The sequence below is a fragment of the Bufo gargarizans genome, chromosome 9 (assembly GCF_014858855.1).
Source record: "Bufo gargarizans isolate SCDJY-AF-19 chromosome 9, ASM1485885v1, whole genome shotgun sequence".
Classification (NCBI taxonomy): domain Eukaryota; kingdom Metazoa; phylum Chordata; class Amphibia; order Anura; family Bufonidae; genus Bufo; species Bufo gargarizans.
In genome coordinates this window covers 151,208,671-151,223,313 of record NC_058088.1, presented here as the reverse complement: position 1 = coordinate 151,223,313, position 14,643 = coordinate 151,208,671, and the positions used below count along the sequence as shown (strand labels likewise).

Genomic DNA, 14,643 nt, shown 5'->3' with positions numbered 1-14,643 from the left:
AGCCCTTGAAGTGCCCGGGGCATAAGACACTGGAAGCTTGGAGATCTAAAACAGTGACATCTAAAAAGAAATTGCTATGCTTTCAAGGTAGGCGTTAAATTTTTCTGCACAACTGAACCAAAAATCACAGACAGCCCAATATTTTAATAGACATACACCCGCCCCTTTTTAGATATCAAGCCCCGCAATTCCATGCCCTCAAAATGCCCTAAACATAATATCCTTGAATCACAATCATCCCAGAATAAAAGGGGTTATCCAGAAGTTAAAAATAAAATATGGCAGCATCATATGGACAAAAAAAATCAACAATTCTCAGCTGTAACATCCCCGCCACTCTAGTACGAGTGCTTTATTTATATTGCTGCATTTATTTATATTGCTGCAGTGATGATGCATGTAACGTGCTGGACTTTCTGGCACCATTGCTGAGGCCATGTAGACAAAGACTGACAGGGATATAACCAGCAAGTGTGCATATCTGTCGCTGATGTGCACACAGATGTGCAGGTGTATGGCCAATCACTGTCTTCAGCATTAGACCACTAACTGGTGATTAGCTGCTGCAGTAACATGCCATATACTTGCAAGTCCCGGCTGCAGTTTGTAAACAGACCAGAGCTGTAAAGAATGGCACTGAATAAATAGGTGGGTATAACATGCATCCACAATGCATAAGTGCCAAATTGTTGATCCAACCAACCCCCCCCCCCCCCCCCCAACATTAAAGGCATATTTGGAATGACATTACATTCACTAATATCAAACAAAACAAGAGGATACAAAACTACATACATTACAGATCTAGCAGGGTTAAAACACAAACTCTTAACTCAAATTTCTTAACTCATCACATTATCTTGAAACAAAAGCCATTGAAAAGCATTTGAAGATGTTTGCTTAACACATTTAGTTTAGATAACACATATCCAGTGATGTCTTCTCTAAGACATTCTTTTTCCTCGTCTTCTCCATTCGGCCCAGACCACCATGATGATTTCTTTCAGCCTCATTTTCCCTCTGCAGAGTCTGGCACACAGAGATCTTAAGTTCCTCCCTTGTCTATCATCCTCCTCAAGGTGTCCCAACAGTGTTATTCTATTGCTACCCTCAATACTGTGTTGAATGTGTTCCCCAATGCTCCCAAATACAATACTGCAGAAATAATAGTGCCATATAGATACTCCTCCAATAGTAACAGTGCTCCCCAAAGTCCCACTAATACTAATAATTCTCTTCCAGAGTACCCTCATTAGTTATAGTAATAATGCTCCCCGAAAGTATCCCTGTTAGCAGTAGTGATCTCCATATTGTGCCAAATAATGATAACATCCCCCAATAGTATTCCTGGTAGTAGTAATAATGCCCCATAATATAAATAATTTTTCTCATAGTCCCTCCAGTAGTAATAAAAACCCCACTTTAACAGTGATAAAGTGCCCCCATAGTGAACCAGCAGTAAAATTGCCTAAAAGTTCCCTAGTATTGATAAAGACCCCCATAGTGCTCCTAGTAGTAATACAACTCCCATAGTGCTCCCAGAAGTACTAAGGCCCATGATAGCTTAAATGGTCCCCTATAGTGCCCCAACAGCTTAAATGGCCCCCTATAGTGCATTCAGCAGCTTAAATTTTCCCATGTAGTGCCCCCAGTAGCTTAAACAGTCCCCAATAGTGCATACAGCAGCTTATATGATAACCTATAGTGCATTCAGCAGCTTAAACATTCCCCTATAGTGCACCCAGCAGGTTAAATGGTCCCCTATGGTCCCTCAGCAGCTTAAATGGTCCCTACTAATTTAGATAGTCCCCTATAGTGTCCCCTGTAATTTGGATAGTCCCTTATATTGCTCCCAGTAGTTTGGATAGCTCCCTATAGTTCCCCCAGTAGTTTGGATCATCCCCTATTGTGCCCCCAGTAGTTGGGAATATCCCCTATGGTGCCACCAGTAGTTTGGATAGCCCCTTATAGTGCCCCCAGTAGTTTAGATAGTCCCCTATAGTGCCCTCAGTAGTTTGGATAGCCCTCATAGTGACCCCATGGTCTGTAGCTCAGAGTGAATATAAAATAAAAATAAAATACTGTACTCCACTCACCTGATTCCTACTCCATGTTTCCATCAGACATGTAGGCCTCAGGCCTCTTCCTATCAGCCTACAGCCTGAGTTGGCTCTGTCCTGGTGCAGGTGGTGCGCCATGCTATCATGTCATCCCAAACACACAGACATGATTACTTCGTCACATGGTGCAACGCCTGTGCCGTGAAAGAGCCAACTCAGGTTACAGGCTGGCTAGAAGAGTTCTGTGGTCTACGTACATCACGGGCAGCATGGAGCGACAGTATACACCGTGAATACTATAGATAACTCCCAGACAGACTTTTTTTCTATCAGACACTATGGATGGCAGAATGAATCTACAGACGGTTGTCAACCCTGGTAGTAGGTCATTGGTATTTTTGTGTTGAATGGTAAGGCTCTTAACAATGTGGCCCAGTGAATATCATTTTTACCTGTGACATGAACTCAGACAGTTTGTTTCCTTGCCTCCCCTGATAAAAGTGCACCAAACCATATGTTTCAATAATAATGTAACTTGTGGCCGATTACTAATATGACCACCTTTTGGGGGACTAACATTCAGGCAGTGGTAGCTGCAAAGTGGGTAAGCACAGAATAGTCAAACAGGTGAACATGTGTGTGTATGACGTTATAGTTAATAGTAGTTATGTAAATAGCTCAGTGTGATGCAAGCATGTGATGACATTGCAAAATTAGCTCATATAGGTCAGAATTATAGAACAAAAAATTGGGTATATGTTAAAAAGGAAGGCAGAAGGCATAAGGGTTCATGCATACGATCATATTTTAATTCAGTGTACTATGCATTTTTTTTTCCATTTTTATTTTTTTCATGGATCAATGTACCCAATCCACATATCTCAACACATGGCCTTTTCCTGTCTGTATTTGTGAGCCTTTTCTATTGATAGGATTTAAAGAAAAATGTAATGCACATGAAAGCTATTTCACAAATCTGTTTCTCCAGCATTACTTTCCAACTGTCCATAACATCCTTTCTTACTTTTCAGTCATCATTATTCCCATGGATTTCAGAGATATAAGAAAGTGGTATTCCGTGAGTATCTAGATAGCAGCTTTAAGGAACCAGCACTTCGTGGAGAGAGAGATGCTCACCTGGGACTGTTAGGACCATGTATCCGTGCAGAAGTAAATGATGAAATCATAGTAAGTGGACTGTATATTCTAATATAACAGTAGACTTCTCAAGTACAAATAGAGGACTAAAAGACAATACAACAGGTTTTTTTCAATAGTGTCTAATTTTTAGACAGTGTAAACTTAGACTAGACAGTAGAGATAAAAGAATATCTTGAATTTTGTTTTGGGTCAGATTCCAATAAATTGGTTAGAAGATTTGATCTGGGTACAAATACATTAGATTTGAACCAAAAGTGCTCAGATTGCCTTAAAACCCCTTTCAAGCTCTTTAACACAGACAGAATTAGTAATATCTAGTGTTGATCACGAATATTCAAATAGCGAATTTTAATCGCGAATATAGGTACTTAGAAAAAAAAAGGTATTGAAAAAAAGATTATAGCACTATATTAGCTTAATTGCTCTACATTTGTTTGTTTTTTTATATTCGCTGTATTGCTATATATTCTTGTTTTAGAATATTTCGAATATTTGAAAAACCAAATATATTTGATATAGTGCTATGACTCATTGGCCCACAAGCAAGATGCAGAGAGGAATCATGTTTTTGCTCGGCAATTGAAAAATTCACGATAAAAATTTGCATTTTGAAAATTTGCATATTACGCGATCATTACCTTGTCGATTTTTCGAGTCAAAAAATCGTAGAATATAATGAATATTCGAATTCGCCAAATATTCTACAGAATATTGACCCCTGCCGCTTATCACTAGTAATGTCAAAGTAACACTGCTATACAGTATATTGCTATGGGTAAATGCATGCTTGACAGTGATAACAAACAACCTGTTTAACACCTTACCATTTCTACCCTGGGCGATTTTCCGTTTATGCATTTTCATTTTTTACTCTCTGCCTTCTTGGAGCCTTTATTTTTTTTTATTATTCATTCACATAACCATATGAGGGCTTTGTTTTTGCAGGACAAGTTGTGATTTCTAATGGCACCATTTAATATTGCATAGGATGTAGTGGGAAGCGGGAAAAAAATTACAATTGGGGTACAACTGGAAAAAAAAACACTGTAATATAAAAAAATAGACAAATTTGGTATTGCCGTGTCTGTAACAAATGGCTCTATAAAAATATGACATGATTTTCCCCCCATCAGGTGAACACTGTAAAAAAAATAGTCATATTTGGTAATTTTCCTCAAAAAATAATAATATCAAGCAATCAAATAGTTGTATGTAACCAATTACATTTTTTATTTAAAAAAAAATGCTTTTATTTAGTAAAAGTGGTAAGAGGTAAAAAAAAAAAAATTATATAAGGGGAGTGGCCTGGACTCGGACCAAGATGGCCGCATAGTCTTGCTGCTCCGCTCAGGCATCCTGCTCAACAACTCTCTCCTGCATTGCCTCATCCTTTTCAGCAAGTAAAAGACTTGCCGGAGATCCTGCAGAATAACCTGAAGGGCAAAAATGAGCCAGCCAAGCTACTATCAGATAGCGCTGATCCTGATCCAGCTCCAAGTGAGGTCGAGTACATGGTAGCCCCGCCGGACATGGCTACATCAGCTCAATGCTTTCGGGTAAGCTAGGGAGACTCAGAATGGGGATCCCCCAATCCTCCCCTGCCTCAAACAGCTACAAGACGGTCAGCTACTCATAAAATGTAACCACCACACAGAGCTTCCTCACCACCTGCAGGCAATATGCGGCCTTGTTCACCAGGCTTCACTGTGCCATTCATTTCCCCTTTCCCTTCTTCTCCAACTGCTAGCCTGTGAAGCAGAGGTCCCAATGGAATACTACTCTTAACTTCTCCAGCCAATCTGAAAATGTGGTTGATACTCTAAAAGCAATTCCTACAACCAAGCAGCTTCTGAAGCCTTCTTAAAGGATGTAATGATGGCTGAGGCACTCTATACAAAATGACATTACACAGGCTATCACAAATTTCTCCTTCACTATTGACGGCTTTGGGGAATGTATTCACCACAAAGAAGGGAAAATGGGAGAATTCTCTCAGGCCCACAATGACCTGGTGGATGCCCACAATACTTTAACCAAGTCAAGCCATTAAATTAAAGGAGGACCGCAACAGATGAAACAACGTCAAAATACGTGGTATTCCTGAATCAGTTCAACCAGTGGAGCTTACCAAATATCTTCAACAGCTTATCACACCATTCTTACTCAATCTTCTGTCTCAGACCTCATCATCACCCATGCGCAACACTTGCCTAAGCAAAAAAAAAAACAGGCAGAATTTGTTCCTCGTGACACTATAGCGCAAATTCACTTCTTTCATATAAAGGTCCTTACAGCTGGCTATTAGTGTTTACCGATCTTTATCAGACGACAATTCGAGATGAGCGAATTTCTAAAAAATTTGATTCGGACAGTTCGCCGAATTTCCCAAAAAGATTTGATTTGATCCAAATTTTTTTGTGATGAATTGCTTTAAAAAACAGCTATTTCTTGGCTGCTGAGAGCCTGTATACTGGTGTAGAACACTGTGCATTGCAGAAACATGCATAGGGAGTCCGCTGTGCTAGTGAAACAATAATGTGAGTCAGTATGACACGCAGATGACAGGTCTCACTCTTAGAATCACTTCACATTTCACTTATTTGGTCAGTTACTGACGAAATAAATAAAGTGTGACCTTACAGGTCAATCTTAGCGTCAGGTATAAAGAACTGTGCAGTGGCTGTCGTCAGCTGATTCCACATAGATTTCTATACAACCTATTCTGTTGCATGCTGAAACAAGTATGCCTCCATGAGTGGAGATGGTGGCAACAGCATGAGGAGTCAACACAGTGGCCCAGTCATAGAGTGGTGAGGTTGGGAATCATAGGAGGAAGCGCATGAGTATTCAACACAATGGCCCAGTCACAGAATGGTGAGGGTAGGAATCGCATGAGGAATTACATGAGTCGTCAATACAGTGGCCCAGTCATAGAGTGCTGAGGGTGGGAATCGCATGAGTCGTCATAGTGGCCCAGTTACAGAGTGGTCAGGGTGGGAATCGCATGAGGAATTGCATGTGTCTCAACACAGCAGCCCAGTCACAGAGTGATGAGGGTGGGAATCGCATGAGTCGTCAACACAGTGGCCCAGTCACAGAGTGGTGAGGGTGGTAATCGCATGAGTCGTCAACACAGTGAGCCAGTCATAGAGTGGTGAGGGTGAGAATCGCATGAGGAATCAAATGAGTGACCCAGTCACAGACTGGGCCTTTCTGACGCCCACTGGTGGCTTGATGAAAAATTCCCATACCGCCGAGTATGGCATTTTCCCCCCACCACTCCGCGCTGACTGCCTTCTACAGCTACCTCCGTGAACCTGTGCACCGCTACTTCTTTCCAGACTGGTAGGCTCCTGTGTAGCACATCAGCCGCTGCCTCACGCGCAAGCTGCCACCTTCTTCTCCTGATGATGATTAAGCCCTCTCTTCACCCGACTCCCATGTGCGAATGGCCACATCATCGTCCTCCACTGTCTGCATGTCACTGATGTCACCCTCACTAGTCTCAGGGCAACATGCCTGACCACTCGCAACACCAGCTGTCACGCCACTCTCATTGTCATTATTTTACCGCCTATCGAAGGAAGCAGCAGATCTCAACTCCTCACCTGTCTGTCGAACATACTGTACTGTAACATTAACTGCAAGGGTAAAAGAGCAATAGTGTGAGACCGCAATTTCGCACCAACACAGCATGTACTGATTGACCCATCGAATTAAGGGTAAAAGATTTGACACATCAAATTACTAAAGTGTGTAGAGAAGTGTTCTGCTTCAACCTTTTTATGTTATCTCTTCTCAGCCTTAAAGGGATTCTGTCACCTCATTTTAGGTTATAGAGATGCAGACATGCACGGTTAGATCGCCGCTAGCATGTCCGTAATATACCGGTCCTATAGGGCTGTGTCCTTTTATTTAGTTTAAAAAAATGATTTTAGAGATATGTAAATTAGCCTTGTAAGGTGCCCAAGGGGCTGTACGAACATTCCTGGTGCCCAGCCACGCCCCCCTGTGAAGGAGCCCAGCACCGCCTGTGTCCTCCGAATCTCCTCCTTTCTTCACAGTTAGATTGTCATAATCTCGCTGATTTTTCCACACTGGTGAGACCTACCCATACTCTTGATTTATTTTTATTTTTTCTCCAATGCTTAATATTTTTCCTCTGCCCATCCTTGACGCTCTATTGTTGATATATAAAGAGCAGGAAAGAAGGGAAAAGGAAGAAAGAACTGAGATGAGATCGGAGGAGGACTTTAAAAAAAGGATTAAAGTGGAAAAAGATAAAGGAGGGATAAAAAAAATTAGAAGAGAAAGAGGAAAAAAACAACAAGAACTGAAGATGATTTCCCCTTAAAATAAAAACTACTTGGAATTGATATAATGACAAGAGAGGGGAAAGAGAAGAGATGGGGAGGTGAGAGAGAGAAAGGACAAGGAGATAAGGAGAAAAAATGTATATATTAAAAAGAAAAGAAAAGGAAAGGGGAAAAAAAGAGAAAAAAAAACCCAAGCAAAATACCGTACCACAAGGTGGGGGGAAAATGCCTCTGCATCTTATGGGGCGAATACTAATAAACGCTTCCATTATGGAAGTGCTCATTAGCACCAGAGGATCGGGAATCGATGAAGGCTCTGTACTCACCGCTTCCTGGTCCTAGGCTGTCGGCTGTCAAGGTTGCACACAGTGTGAGGGCACTCTGGGACCTCACGCTGTGCGCGCCAGTTCACAGCACAGCTGACAGCAGGAGGAAGACAGAGCATGGGCAGTGAGCAGCATCAGCGTCCAGGAGCAGGAGAGGTAAGTAATTTTTTTTATTTTTTCATATGAAGCAATATGGGGCTTATAAAGAGGCAATGAGGGTTATAAAGAGGCAATGGGGCTGATAAAGAGGTAATGGGGGCTGTGAGACAGTGACAGGTCTCACGCAGGGTAGAGGCAAGGAAGGGGTGGATAGTTCGGTCCACACCCCTATTTCACCACAGGCGAGACCAGCTGGAAGTAATCAGGCTGGCATAAAGCACCTCCCAGGGTGTCAGCAAGGGGGGAGTGTGTTGCCTGTGGACAGAGGCCTGGAGGCTCTGTGTGGTCCAAGCCAGGAGGGCTGAGAGACCACTATTCCCCATGCGTGCTGAGACACTGGACTGGACACAGTGGACGTACTGTGCTCGGTACAGCCAGGAAGCTGTGGGACATTGGTTGAGAGAGCCGCAGGTGTTCGCAGGGTGTGAATAGGGACTTAGGTGAGTCAGGGATCTGTTTGTTTAGTTAGAGCCCAGCCGGGTGAGTGTTTATTATTTTGTATTATTGTTTATGTTTACGCGGATGTGCCGCAATAAAGCACAGTGTTTGGACCTTAAACTTGGTGTCCTGAAGATATCTGTGAGAATGACCCCCGAAAGAGAGCTAATTCCTTACAGGGCTTATGAAGAGGCAACGGGGGCTGATAGAGGCAACGGGGGCTAATATGAGACTGGGGACTGATCAAATGAGGCATGAGGGGATGATTTGAGACTGGGGGTCTGATCTGAGGTCTGAATGGGGTCTTATTTATATTGAGGCTCATATCTGAGGTCTGATTGGGGGTCATTCACTTTTGGGTGTGAGCTGAGGTCTGATTGTGGGTCTGATCTGAGGTCTTATTGGGGTCTTATTAACATTGGGGATCTGATTGGAGCTGTGATCTGAGGTCTGATTAACATTGGGGGTCTGATTGCTGGTCTGACCTGAGGTCTAATGAAAAATATTTTTTTCTTAATGTCCCCCTCTAAAAACTAGGGGCATCTTATGGGCCGGTGCGTCTTATAGGGCGTAAAATACGGTAGGTGGTCAACAGACATTTCTAAAATCTGCAGAGTCCCCAAAAATTGAGCAGTTCCTGAAATCACCAAATGTAAATATAAGAACAGGACAAAAGGGAAAGCACGATGTAACATAAAAAAAAAACACTGATGGGCTTCCACCGGAGGAGGTGGCCAATGACCATCTTCAGGATAGAGATGAGGAGAGGGTGGAAGAAGGTGACATTTCTTCGGTGGGTCCCTTTACATTGCAAAAGTTGTTACTCACGGTCAGAAACAATGGAAAGGTGATACAAGATGTTGCCCGGCAGCTGGGGGTAGTCCAATCGGACGTTTCCTTAATAAGAGATGACATAATTTAAATACGAGATAGAGTTACGGTCATAGAAAAATCCAATGGCTCCCTGGATCAGGAATTAAAAGAAATAAAATCTTAAACTGCCATCTTGAAACTGACTATAATAATCTGCAAAAAAAAGTCGTGGACCTGGAAGATAAGTCAAGTCGATCTAATGTTAGAATTTTGGGGCTTCCCGAGGGAATGGAGGAAAAAAATCCTGCTGGAACTATTCAGTCTTTGATTTTTGAGAACTTTGGAAAATAACATTTCTCCCCTTTGTTTCTAATAGAGAGGGCCCATTGAATCCCCGGGGGGATTGCCACCTCGGGTTCTTCTGGCCAAGATTCTTGTTTCCAGTGACAGAGACATGATTCTTAAGAGAGCCAGAGAATGCCCCCCACCCCTATTGTTTATAACGGCAACAAACTGTCCTTTTTTACGGATTTCTCGAAAGAGATGCAAGAAAAGAGACAATTTTTTTTTTTTCTGTTAAAAAGCGTTTACAGGCCAAAGACATTAAATACGCCTTTCTATATCCAGCTAAACTTCGGATAATTTTTAATGGAGTAACTCATATATTTTTTTTTTATATCCCTGCCCTTGCCACGGACTGGCTGGATTGGAATAATGTCTAATTTGCAGTGTTTTCTTCTTCTGTTTAATTCTTATGGTGGGGGCAGGAACAGGATAGGGGGAGGGATAGTCTATGGAGAGAGATCTGTTTCATGAGAGTGGCAGATCTTGGGGGGGTGGGGGAACAAGGTTGGATTATTATTTTTTTTGTTTGTTTTTGGGGTCAGTTGTGATGAGTCACTTCGGAAATTGTGGGGATGTGGTTTAGGGGGTCTGTTGCTGTTTCTGTTTTTGAACTCCAGTAGTTGATTATATGTCTGTTAGAATTCTTACTTGGAATGTACGGGGTCTTGGGGACAGGTTAAAAAGACAGGCCGTGCTTGATCTAGTTCAGAGACATCTACCAGCGGTTGTCTACTTATTGGAGACCCATTTTACTGAAGAGGCTGCTATGCGGATTAATAGAGGATGGGTCTCGCAGGCATTTCACTCAACTTTTACCAGTCACTCCAGAGGAATGACAATGTTTATACATAAATAAGATACATTTTTCCTGCGAGGCCTCCTCTATTGATAAGCAGATTATTTTTTTATATGAGAAACTTTTCAGAGTAACATGTGTTTTAGCTTTTATTTATATTCTTACCGCTTTTTCTTTTTATGTACTTAACGGCTTATTATTATTTATGGAAGAACGTCCAGACTTACTTTAGTAAATGGGGATTTCAGTTGTGGGATCAACGCTAAGATAGACTGGATTTCTATAGATGAAGATACTAATCGTTTTGCAGTTAATCAGGGCTCACCCCTAGCACGATTTTGTCAATAGTCTGGCTTTCTAGGTGTCTACAAAATATTGCAAATTTGAATATTGACCCTGCCGCTCATTACTATTGGAGATAGACACTTCTTCACATTAGAACGTTTTGATAGGGACCTCAGGCCAGAAGGGCAAGATCTCCCAATTATATAAATTATTAATTAGGTCACTATTTAACAAGGTCGCTTCCCCAGGTCAGAAGGCTTGGGGAATTGACTGTCCAAGAGTCACGTCTCAGGAATGGGGAAATATATATGCCTCTTTTAAGATTAGTATCACATAATGCAAATCACATTCTGGTACAGTTCAATATTTTACACAGAGTGTATATCACGCCGAGTTGGCTTAATAAATGTGGATTAAGAGAATCTTTGAAGTGCCCACTGTGTGATAAACAGGGGGCAGATTTCTTACACATGCTTTGGCTATGTCCGGATCTTAACGCTTACTGGGATTCAATTCAGAATTTTATCACCCAAAAATTGAGGGTAGTAATTCCGTCTGCACCTAAATGTTGGATATTGAGCGACTTAACCAGGGTAAACTGACATAAGGATAAAAAGATTCTTTTGATTAGAACTATGTTTCTAGCCGGACTGTTGATCGTTCGAGTCTGGATCTCACTAAATATTCAGTTCAATAAATGGTTGCACTTGGTCAATAAAGTTAAGAAATACGAGAAGGTCTTATATAAACAAAGACATTCTGAATATAAATGGTCTAAGATATGGGAAGGTTGGAGTTGGTAGCTCTTTGTTATGATTCTCCCTCTCCCTCACTTTCCATGTATTAATTGTTTATTAATTTTTTTTCTTCTTTTTTTTTTAACTTATTTTACTTCCTTTAATTTTTTGAGGAAGGATCAGAGACGCATCGCAAGAGAGGGAGGGTTGGTTTGGGTTGATTGGGATGGGCAGGGGAAAAAAAGGAAAATAAGAGGAATAGGAGTTATGCTGTCATTGATTTAATATGTATATGTTTTGGTTTTGGTGTTTCCTAAATAACAATGTTAAAATATAAAAAACATATAAAATTACCGTACATGATGCAAGGATAGGTGACAGAAAAGATGCTATCCCCGAGCCACAGAATTGCTAGAGGGAATTATTCAAGTATACACAAAATGGCTGGACCACAGCCTCTAAATGAACAAAGTACATATGCAATAGGTAATCCAGATCATTACTTGAGCAGCTGCGCCCAGTCCATAGTAAAAAGTAGGTAACACCAGTAGTCATAACTCACCCATCAGCATATGTGGCCAGAGATGGCGCCAGCCCTGAAGCGCGTTTCGGCTTGTCTTCGTCCGGGGAATTCTGATGCATTTACTATTTGCGACTTTTGCAAAGTCGCATCTCCACACCAGGCAGTCCCCTGCTGTACAGTCGTGGCCAAAAGTTTTGAGAATTACATAAATATTGGAAATTGGAAAAGTGCCTGCTTAAGTTTTTATAATAGCAATTTGCATATACTCCAGAATGTTATTAAGAGTGATCAGATGAATTGCATAGTCCTTCTTTGCCATGAAAATTAACTTAATCCCAAAAAAACCTTTCCACTGCATTTCATTGCTGTCATTAAAGGACCTGCTGAGATCATTTCAGTAATCGTCTTGTTAACTCAGGTGAGAATGTTGACAAGCACAAGGCTGGAGATCATTATGTCAGGCTGATTGGGTTAAAATGGCAGACTTGACCTGTTAAAAGGAGGGTGATGCTTGAAATCATTGTTCTTCCATTGTTAACCATGGTGACCTGCAAAGAAACGCGTGCAGCCAATGCTTCACAGGCAAGGATATTGTGGCTACTAAGATTGCACCTCAATCAACAATTTATAGGCTCATAAAGAACTTCAAGGAAAGAGGTTAATTTCTTGTTAAGAAGGTTTCAGGGCGTCCAGCAAGCGCCAGGATTGTCTCCTAAAGATGATTCAGCTGCGGGATTGGAGTGCCACCAGTGCAGAGCTTGCTCAGGAATGGCAGCAGGCAGGTGTGAGGCGAAGACTTTTGGAAGATGGCCTGGTGTCAAGAAGGGCAGCAAAGAAGCCACTTCTCTCCAAAAAAACCCATCAGGGACAGATTGATCTTCTGCAGAAAATATGGTGAATGGACTGCTGAGGACTGGGGCAAAGTCATATTCTCTGATGAAGCCTCTTTACGATTGTTTCGGGCATCAGGAAAAAGGCTTATCCGGAGAAGAAAAGGTGAGCGCTACCATCACTCCTGTGTCATGCCATCCTGAGACCATTCATGTGTGGGGTTGCTTCTCATCCAAGGGAGTGGGCTCACTCACAATTTTTCCCAAAAGCACAGCCATAAAGAATGGTACCAAAATACCCTCCAACAGCAACTTCTTCCAACAATCCAACAACAGTTTGGTGAAGATTTATGCATTTCTCAGCACGATGGACCACCGTGCCATAAGACAAAAGTGATAACTAAGTGGCTCGGGGACCAAAACGTTGACATTTTGGGTCCATGGCCTGGAAACTCCCCAGATCTTAATCCCATTGAGAACTTGTGGTCGATCCTCAAGTAGCGGGTGGACAAACAAAAACCCACTAATTCTGACAAACTCCAAGAAGTGATTATGAAAGAATGGGTTGCTATCAGTCAGGAATTGGCCCAGAAGTTGATTGAAAGAATGCCCAGTCAAATTGCATAGGTCCTGAAAAAGAAGGGCCAACACTGCAAATACTGACTCTTTGCATAAATCTCATGTAATTGTTGATAAAAGCCTTTGAAACGTATGAAGTGCGTGTAATTATATTTCACTACATCACAGAAACAACTGAAACAAAGATGTAAAAGCAGTTTAGCAGCAAACTTTGTGAAAACTAATATTTGTGTCATTCTCAAAACTTTTGGCCATGACTGTACTTTTAAACATATAGTAAATTTTGCAATCACGCCAAATATATTATTATGGTGAACCATTTCATAAATTTGGCACAGGCATACAAAGCAAAAACAGACTTAAAAATGACACAAAAACTGCAAATGATCAAATGTCCCCCAGGGTCTTTTCTTTTTGAACCTACACCTGGCTTCAAAAACTACATTCAAAGGCAAGGGGAAACCAAGCCTAATGCTTGGATAGCTGAAAAGAAAGATTCTAAAAATTAAATTACCTCTGACTTCTCCACAGTAAACTGGCTATGGTCTGCATTGTAATACATTCCACAGACTCCTAAACTCAGATAATGCTTCATTAGCAGGCAGCGCATGGGCTGCTTCTGGACTTACTGCAAGTAAAAGGGAGTTCAGAGATAATAATTACATCTTTGTAACAGTGGTGTACCTAGGGTGTTTGGCACCCGGGGGCGGGTTGTTTTTCTAGCAAAACTCCCCCCCCCCCCCCCCCCGGCCATACTTTTAAAAAATTGTACCCCCTTACAGTAGTATTGCCCTCATTATACAACCTTCACAGTAGTTTTGTCCAGATATGTGCCCCTTCACTGTAGTTATGCCCTTATTGTGCTCCCTCATGGTAGGTATGCCCACACTGTGCCCCATCACAGTATTTATGCCCTCACTGTACAATTTTCACAGTAGTTATGTCCACATTGTGCCCCCCTCACAGTAGTTTTGCTCTTTCCGTGCCCCTTTCACAGTAGTAATGCCCTATCTGTGCCCCCTTCACAGTTGTAATGCCCTTTCGGAGTAGTTAGGCCCTCATTATGCCCCATAACAATAATAATGCCCTCTGTCCCTCTTCACAGTAGTAATGCCCATTTTGCCTCTTCACAGTAATTATGCCCACTCAGTGCCCCATAAAAGTTATGCCCACCCCTTCACATGAGTAATGCTCTCTGTGCCCCCTTCACAGTAGTAATGCCCTCTGTCTTCCTTCATAGTAGTAATGCCCATTGTGCTCCTTCATAGTAGTAAT

At 41.8% G+C, this 14,643-nt stretch overlaps 1 protein-coding gene across 2 annotated transcripts in view; it reads left to right on the top strand.

The window, feature by feature from the left end:
* The window catches only part of LOC122946268 (coagulation factor VIII-like), a 528,859-nt gene that overhangs the window by 210,245 nt on the left and 303,971 nt on the right, over positions 1-14,643 (top strand). For both annotated transcript variants that reach the window (XM_044305770.1, XM_044305769.1), the window contains exon 15: positions 3,092-3,248. In XM_044305770.1, coding sequence (XP_044161705.1) covers positions 3,092-3,248 — 157 coding nt within the window. The remainder of the gene's footprint in view (positions 1-3,091; positions 3,249-14,643) is intronic.